This window comes from Scardinius erythrophthalmus (assembly GCF_964197995.2).
Source record: "Scardinius erythrophthalmus genome assembly, chromosome: 20".
Taxonomy (NCBI): domain Eukaryota; kingdom Metazoa; phylum Chordata; class Actinopteri; order Cypriniformes; family Leuciscidae; genus Scardinius; species Scardinius erythrophthalmus.
This window is the reverse complement of record NC_138240.1, coordinates 1,792,057-1,801,505: the sequence shown is the minus strand read 5'-3', so window position 1 is coordinate 1,801,505 and position 9,449 is coordinate 1,792,057. Positions and strand designations below refer to the sequence as shown.

The following is a 9,449-nucleotide window of genomic DNA, read 5'->3' as shown; positions in this document are numbered from 1 at the left end:
AGTCCTTCACGTCTATTGCGATCTCAAAATTCTGGCCAGTTGTTAATACCTAGAATATCTAAATCGACTGCTGGCGGTAGATCCTTTTCCTATTTAGCACCAAAACTTTGGAATAGTCTTCCTACCATTGTCCGGGAAGCAGACTCACTCTGTCAGTTCAAAGCTAGATTAAAGACACATCTCTTTGACCTAGCATTCACATAATACATTATAGACTTCTATAATTCAATGTTAGGCTGCATAGATTAGGTCAGCTGGAACCAGGAACACTTCCCATAAATCCTGATGTACTCGCTACATCATAAAAGGAATGGCATCTACGCTAATTTTAGTGTCTTTGTAAATCCCGAGGTTTTCCCGCAGCCTGCCGGATCCAGGCCGTATCCAGATCTGATGAAGGACCTTCGCCTGGACCCGATCCAACGCAGTGCTGAAGTGCCAACTAGTCTCTCCCTATGGAGGATCCCTTTCCCACTCTACAGATAAAGCGTCGTCGGGAAAACTCAATTTGCGAATTGATAAAATAAAATAAAATTCTGTATCAAAACTATAAGGAAACCCCAGTACTTTGTTTAGGCTTGGTTTGTAGTGAATTACAAACCTGCATCTCCGGACAAGATGGCCGTCGCCGATCCAGAGTCTGTTCAAGTCACGTCTGCCGAGCCAGTGTCTCCAGACAAGATGGCCGCCGCCGAGCCAGTGTCTCCGGACAAGATGGCTGCCGCTGATCCAGAGTCTGTTCAAGTCACGTTTGCCGAGCCAGTGTCTCCGGACAAGATGGCCGTCGCCGATCCAGAGTCTCTTCAAGTCCTGTCTGCCGAGCCAGTGTCTCCGGACAAGATGGCCGCCGCCGAGCCAGAGTCTGTTCAAGTCCCGTCTGCCGAGCCAGCGTCTCCGGACAAGATGGCCGCCGCCGAGCCAGTGTCTCCGGACAAGATGGCCACCGCCAAGCCAGTGTCTCCGGACAAGATGGCCACCGCCGAGTCAGTGTCTCCGGACAAGATGGCCACCGCCACGCCTGAACCTGAACCTGAACCCTCAGCAGAGATGGCCGTCGCCATGCCTGAACCTGAGCCCTCAGCAGAGATGGCCGTTGCCACGCTGTCTGTTCCTGTCCCTGAGCCGGTGTCTGTTCTTGTCCCTGAGCCGGTATCTGTTCCTGTCCCTGAGCCGGTTCCTGGATTACTCCAGCTCATCCTGAGAGAAGCGAAAAAGATACTCTACTCCAAGGCCCGGATGTGCAGAGATAGTTTGATCATACCCGACTGCTACACTTCATCGACCTCAGAGAAGTGCCAAGATTCTCTCTACCATGGCCCGGACATGCAGAGATCGTTTCATCCAATGATCATATAATTTGAAAAATATTTTTTTTGAAAAGTTACTTTTTTGTGTGTGTTTTTATGTACTCAAATGACCTTTTCTGGTGCGGTCCAGTTGACAGTGGTCATCTGTATGTCTATATGGAAATTGGCATCAGAAACTACAGCCAGTTGGACAAACGTTCAACAGAAGAGAGAAGATCCTTCAGTTTGCATCGTTGTCTTTCATCTATATCTATCATCTTCAAGAGCGAGGCATATGAGGAACGTGATGGGATTGTTCTTGGGCCGTTGAGATTGAGCTGTTGGGTCCACTTTGGGTTGGAAAACCCCTTCTTATGCCGGTTGATTCAGTCCTGCTGCTGGAACTCATAACACGTTTGGACAGCAGTCAGTGTCTGATGTGGTCTGCCTCATTCACATGGTGATCAATCTTAATGGTATGAACGGAAAAAGGAAAAGAAACTGCATTTCACTACAAATATTTCATTCCCTCACAATGGCTCTTATGCAAATGGAATAAATTCAGATAGGATTTTGGAGAACAGATGATATGACGGTAAGTAGAATAAGAATGTAAGATGCTTTTATCCAAAGTAATTTGCAACTTTCTTCTGTGGAACAAAAGACCCCATCCAGCAAACCCAGATCCATCACTCGTTATCACGGGGAAGTAACACTGTTTCATTTCAACAACAGTATTTCATTAACTTTAATGAACATAATGTGTTTCTCAGCATGTATGAACGAGGTGTGTGTGTTTTGTTTCTGCTTCAGTGACGTAGCACATTATTGATGGGAAACTTCCAGAAGCTTCTGTGAGCCGACGACAGACACGTCACAAAACATCTTGAAGAGCTTTAAGCTGGAAGAAGATCGGCAGAGACCGTAACTAAACCCATGAGAAAGCTAATCAGTGATATTTGGTTTATTCTGTGGGATTTGTGTGTGTTTTCTGTGTTTTCTAGCTGACATTGAGGAGCTTCTGGAGCATTTGATTGAAGAGTTCATCAGTTCTCTCTCGGGTCCAGCGAAAGATTTCTACTAGCACGATTTTGACTTCAACATCACCAGTATCTCAGCATTATAAAGCACTTGAAACACTGAAATCAGAGCACAAAGACTACCATAAGATTATGAGATTATGTTGTATCCCATAATCAGTTCTAATCACTGTCCACAGTATAAGATTCAAACCATTATCCCAACAAAACAAATATAAAATATAAATACTGTGACAAAACACAGTTCAGTACTACAAGCACTACATGACTCATGATGATAAACAGGAATTGCATTCAATTGTTTTATCTACATTTAGACAAATGCATTAAGTTGAAATAAAATTAAGTTCAACTTAATGCATTTGTTTAAATGTAGATCAAATCAATTGAACGCAACCACTTACAATAAAATAATTGATTAATTTCAACAAATCCTTTTTTTCAGTGTTCCTGTAATCAGCAGTTTAATCATTGCTGGCCTCGTCTTCCTTTATATTATTTACCTCTTCCATTTCTGCCATCACTGAAATCACATTTGACCTTAGACTATTATCATTTTAACTGTGTAAAATTCCAACAGATTGAATTGAATAATCCTTACATATTATGAATTAAGAATTTTAAATGAGTGAAAAAAACAACAACAACAACTAGAGCTTAATACAACATTTTGTATAAATCTTAATTGGAACAAGGGAATGGATTGTTTAGTTTATGGGATTCGTATTCATAAATTAAAAAGTTCAAATATGACTCATTCATTACAGGTGTGTCCCATTATGTTGTGTTACACGTCTCTTTATGAATTCCCCTGAGATCCCAGTACAAAAATATCCACTTTCCAGCCCAGTCACACTAACCAATCTTTAATATCAACAAACAGACAATCCAGTCTGTTTCAGCACAAGCACTTCATACGAAACACAAGTTTAATCTTGCTAGTGTTCTTATGCTTCAGGCTTTACAAACATTCCATGGAAAAATACTGTATGAGTCCTGAACCACAGGAATGTTTTCATGTTTTGACAGGATCTGTGCTAACGCCCCCATTTGTCAAGCAGATGATAGGCTAAATGAGAAAGATTTCCTCATGAAAAGATTAATATTGTTAGTTGACAAGAAATTTTACATTTAATCATTATTAGACGCTTTTATCCAAAGTGACTTACAAATGAAGAGAGCAATAGAAGCAGTCAAACCAACCATATAGGGCAACAGTTTCCAGATGTCGTGACCAGTCCCAGTTAATCCAGCACAGCCTATAATTATAATAGATATTGAATAGAAAGTGTTAGTATTACTGAATCAAATGTTGGCGAAAAAGATGCGTCTTTAGCAGTTTCTTGTAAATGGCAAAATGGCTTTTCCCAGGAAACAAGACTAAATATCTTGTAATTTTTCTTATATAGAAAATGCATCTTGATTTAAGAATTTTTGATATTTTGACTGGAAACAAGACAAAAATACCATGTAAGAATAGCATTTTTTTGCAGTACACAGAGCTAAATATCATCTGCAGTCCCTGATTTGAATGTATGAATGAGATGAGTGTGTTGTTTCTGCTTCAGTGATGAGGGACATTATTTCTACCAACATGATTTCAACTTCACCAATATCTCAGCCATTATAAAGTACCAGAAACACTCAAATCAGTGCAGAAACCAGTTTAAACCAGCCAACCATGAGTTACTCCAACCACATCAGCACAATAATCTGAGGCCTGGTTTCACAGACAGGGTTTAGATTAAGCCAGGATCAGACCTTAGTTCAATTAGGACATTTAAGAAGCTTTTATAAACGTGCCTTAGAAAAATTCATTACTGGTGTGCATCTTGAGACTAAACAATGGCACTGACAATTTTGCTTTCAGTTAAAACAGCTCAAACATACATTTTAGTCTGGGACTAGGTTTGAGTCTTGTCTGTGAAACCAGGGGTGAGAGTCAGATTTAATCTCATTGCAACTTGTCATATTTGTGTACAAGCCTTATACTTTGTTCTTAAAACCCTTCCAGTAAGTTAGTTGGGTTGGGTAGCTGTAACATGTTTTGCTAAATTAGTTTTTCGGGTACTAGAAGTGAGATGGCTCCCTCTTGAGGCTGGATGAATTTACTGCATTTAAAGATTGTTTATCCTGCAGTGTTTTATGTCAGACTGTAAATCCAGAGATCATCAGATTTGTGGTCATCAGAGTTGTGATCTGGGTCTCATATCAGAGGATCTACAGACTAACATTCGTCATTTACATTTGAAGTCTTTCCCTGCAGTTCTGAGGGAGTCTTGACTTTATTAGATCTGTGAACTCTTGTCTAGTTTACTTCCTGATTGTAGAAAAAAAAGAGTAATGTTGCATTAAAGGGATAGTTAGCCCAAATATGAAAATTCTGGCATTATTTTCACACCTTCATGCCATTCCAATCCGCTATGATTTATTCTGTGGACCCAAAAGAAGATATTTTGAAGAATCTTTGTCAAGTTTGGAACGACATGAGGGTGGGTAAATGATGAAACCCATATAGTACTAAAATCTGTTTAAAATGATGTCCGCTCACATGAGATGAAGATGGTCACATTTGTGAAAGCTGTTTTATTTTCCAGACAGCTGATGCCTCATGAGAGCCGACGACTGACTGCTTTATCTCGCTAATCTTCATGTCATTGAACATTTTCCATTGGGGAATAAATTCATTATGATTGAAACCCAATAACACTTTCTTATAATCTTATCTTTTGTCCTGTATATTGTCTTAAACTACACAGCTCAGGATAGTCACTGTGTTTGAGAGCGTCTGTGTTCTAGTGATGTCATCAGCCAATCATGATGTCATTTTCCTGCAGCTCGAGTAATTAGTCACATGACATTTACAGCTCAGGTGATTGGCTCAAGAACAGCTGCATCCAGAACTGAGCGATCATGGGAAAATACGGCAGATTTCAAATCACATACACTTTTCAAAAAAATTGGACCCAATGTACAGATAATATAAAATAATTTTCCGTATTGATTTGAACAGGTGTTTTACCCATCTTTTGAAACTCATTGTAGTAAGTTTTAGGATTAAAGGGGATGTCCGTAAACGTGACGAATAATGTCCTGGCAGAAAATTACCAGTACTGTTTTTTTCTTCTTCTGTAGAGCAGAAAAGTGCCTATAGCTGTCATAGACCAGACCATTTCTTTATATAAATAAATAAATAATCTTTTCTGATTGGCTTATCCAATTTTAGCTTTATTAGCTGCTGTTTTATGTAATGTAGATTTATATTGTTACACCTGGACTGGTTGTTTAAAGGTGTTTCATCACTTACCGGAGCAGCTTCATCAGTTGTGTGATCATGACCTGCATCCCAAAAGATCCATTGAAGGGGACATATTATGCCCCTTTTCCCAGATGTAATATAATTCTCAGGTGTACCCAGAATATGTCTGTGAAGTTTCCGCTCAAAATACCCCACAGATCATTTATTATAGCTTGTCAAATTTGCCCCTATTTGTGTGTGAGCAAAACACACTCTTTTTGTATGTGTCCCTTTAAATGCAAATGAGCTGCTTCACCCCGCCCCCTTTCCAGAAGAGGGTGGAGCCTTTACAGCTCCTGCTTCTGATGCTCTGGCAACAACAAAACTGGAGAATCTCAAGCAGCCAAAATGTCAGAAATTGTCGGTATCGGTGTTCAGCTTTACATGTTCGAATCGTAGTCGGACACTGTTCACGAGTTCACACGTACATGGAATCTGATGTAGTATTTATGCATATTTGGCTTGCTGTCTGGGGGAGGGCTCCGAGCTCGGAATTTGGCCCGAACCCAGAGTAGCCCCCCCCCCCCTTATACTGGGGTAGACCCAGCCGAGTGTGAGGTGATGGGGTGGTGGAGGGATGCTGAGAAACTTGTCGTGAGACAGAAGGTGAGGAAAGGCTTTATTTATACCGGCTTGCTCTTGTGCTGATTGGTTGATTACCTGAACGTGCTCCTCCCGAACTTTGTTACATGAAACTTCATATGGAGAGAGACTCAGGAAGAAGTTTTTTTAGGAAGAAGAACTCTTAGAATGCAACTGAGCGTTTCTGAATGGTTAGTGGATAAATGTATGTAGTTGTTGTGGGGTTAAGTTGACTGCATCATCGACTAGCTTGCACCATCATATTAATCTAAAAATCTTTCAAAAACAACTTTTGTGCAAATCCAGTGTAGAACTGACACTCGTTTGTGAAGCAGTCCAGCGTAAAAAAATGTGTGCAAGTATATAAATCTTAAACGACTTTCTTTGGCAAATTTCCTTCATAAATGAAATGTATTTCATTGGATTATAAAAAAAGGAGTGTGTGGATTTGTACCATTATAGGCTTGTTGTTTACACACTCTGGACACACATCTGTGTTCAAACACCTTACAGTATAAAAGAGAAATTTGCATAATAGGCTTTTAAATTTGCATTTCTTGAACTATTTCTAACCGAACAAAAAGCTTTAGACAAGAATCAGGAGAGAGAGAGAGAGAGAGAGAGAGAGAGAGAGAGAGAGAGGGATTCATTGGTAGTGAGTGAAAGAGGAGGAGAGAAGAGAAGGACAGAGGCTTGTTCTCTCAGTAGATGCTGCATCTCTCTGGAGAAGTCGCCTCGTTTTCCTCTCACTGGATCATCCAGTGTTTCATGCATATCTTCTCAAACGTGTGCTCTTAATCTCACTTCTCTCAAACTTTCTCCAGGATTTAGTTGAGACGGCTGAAATGGGAAACACCACGATGGATAACAGCACCTCGACACATCCCGACAGAAACTCCACGATGCCGGAGAACCCGCTGGAGGTTCAGGTGGTCACCATCTCTCTGTCTCTGCTGATCTGCGGGGTGGGAATCGCTGGGAACGCCATGGTGGTTTTAGTGGTGATCCGCAGCAAGCACATGATGACCGCAACTAACTGTTACCTGGTGAGTCTGGCGGTGGCCGATCTGACCGTGCTTCTGGCCGCCGGGTTACCCAACATCTCCGAGGTCGTGGCTTCGTGGATCTACGGATACGCCGGCTGCGTTTGCATCACGTTCCTGCAGTATCTGGGCATCAACGTCTCGTCTTGCTCCATCACGGCGTTCACCGTCGAGCGTTACATCGCGATCTGCCACTCCATCAAAGCCCAGTTCATCTGCACCGTGTCCCGAGCCAAGAAGATCATCGCCTGCGTTTGGATCTTCACGTCTCTGTACTGCATCATGTGGTTTTTCCTGGTGGACACGAATGAGACGGTTTATGGGAATGGTGTTGTGGTCCGGTGTGGCTATCGGGTGTCCAGGAACCTCTACATGCCCATCTACTTTCTGGACTTCACCTTGTTTTATGTCGTTCCTCTCGTCGTGGCTTCGGTTCTGTACGGTCTGATCGCCAGGATTTTGTTTCGAGATCCACTGCCGTCGAATCTCTCAGAGCAAAGGCTCTCCGTCCATCAGAGCGGACGAAAGAGTTCAGTGAAGGTGTCCTGCAAAACAAACAGTGCAGCGACATCCAGAAAACAGGTTTGGTCTGTCTTGTCCATTCTACAGAAAGAAAGAAAGAAAGAAAGACCATAACAAAGAATGATTGTTTTATTTAGTTATCACAACTTAAAATTTTGCGTTTTTTTTGTTGTGGTGACTCAAAAATCCAAGGTTAAACTTAAAATCTTAAGGCAGGATAAACATATAGTATTTTACAGTGTGTGTGTGTGTGAGAGTGTATTTGTATATCAAATGTATGTCAAATATAGAAAATATAAAGATGTAAAGAAAGAAAACATAGTTTATATTTATTTTCATTTCTATGTAATTTATTTGATATAAACTGACATAATAAATAGAAAATATAAAGAAAGAAATAATATATATATACATATCTGAAATGTATTGACATAATAAACAGAAAATATAAAGGAAATGTGTATTAATATTTAAATATTATTTTCACTATGTAATTACATTGCACAAAGACCTACTTTAAGTTAAAACAACATATATTTATTTCCATGCCTATATAATTTATTTTATATAAATTGTCATAATAAGCAGATAATATAAAGAAAGAAAACATACATATTAATATTTATATATTTATTTTCATGTCTATATAATTTATTTGATATAAACAGACAATAAATGCCAATAAATAACATAATACATTTCATGTATATATATAGATTATTAAATTATGTCTATATAAAATACAAATAAATCATTTATTTATGTAAAAAAAATTTTTTATATATAAACAATTGCAAATTATGTATGTATTATCTGTTAATTTATTTATTTAACACAAATGTCTTAGACTTTAGGAGAAAACAGCACAGTCACCTTAAGGTGACCTCTATTATTCTGACTATATGATGAAAATTAGCAATGTTGCAATAATCCGGCTTGTTTACATTTTGTATTTTATACTGATGTTCATTAACATGCTTTGTCTCTGTCAAATACATAACCGAGAGACTAGCGCAGCTCACGCTTGTCTTCCTCCCACAGGTCACGAAGATGCTGGCGGTGGTGGTGGTTCTGTTCGCGGTCCTCTGGATGCCGTACCGGACTCTAGTGGTGGTGAACTCGCTCATGGACCCGCCGTATCTCAACACCTGGTTCCTGCTCTTCTGTCGCATGTGCATTTACACCAACAGCGCCGTCAACCCCATCATCTACAACGCCATGTCGCAGAAGTTTCGCGCCGCTTTCAAGAGGCTCTGCGACTGCAAACGCAGGTCAGATCAGGGCCGGGCTGGAAGATGTGTGTATTACAGCGCCATAAAAGAGTTCTCTAGTGAACACACTGCACAGATGAAAACACACACGCCTGATCTGAGCACGGTAATGTCAACAGCCTCGGATTAATGAGTCCAAATAAAGTGTGATGATTTGCATGCATTACTATGGAAGCTAGTTGTGAGTTATAAATTCTGAATCGTGAGATAACCCTGTAAACTTGAAATTCTGAGGAAAAAAAGTCAGAATTATGAGATAAAAAATAAGCAAATATGTAACGATTAATTGCATCCAAAATAAAAGTTTGTGTTTACTGCGTATAATTATTTAGTATATATAAATACACACATGCTTGTATATATTTAAGAAAAATGTGGTATTTATATATAATATAAATTATGTATAA

General features: G+C 39.8%; 1 protein-coding gene across 1 annotated transcript; it reads left to right on the top strand.

Annotated features, from left to right (window-relative positions):
- Nucleotides 1-7,108: 7,108 nt before the first annotated feature.
- Nucleotides 7,109-9,172, top strand: LOC308680429 (thyrotropin-releasing hormone receptor; the record flags this gene model as incomplete). Its single annotated transcript, XM_081348557.1, has 2 exons — nucleotides 7,109-7,831; nucleotides 8,813-9,172. The coding sequence occupies 2 exons, from the start codon at nucleotides 7,109-7,111 to the stop codon at nucleotides 9,170-9,172; spliced, it is 1,083 nt and encodes a 360-aa protein (XP_081204683.1).
- Nucleotides 9,173-9,449: the final 277 nt, after the last annotated feature.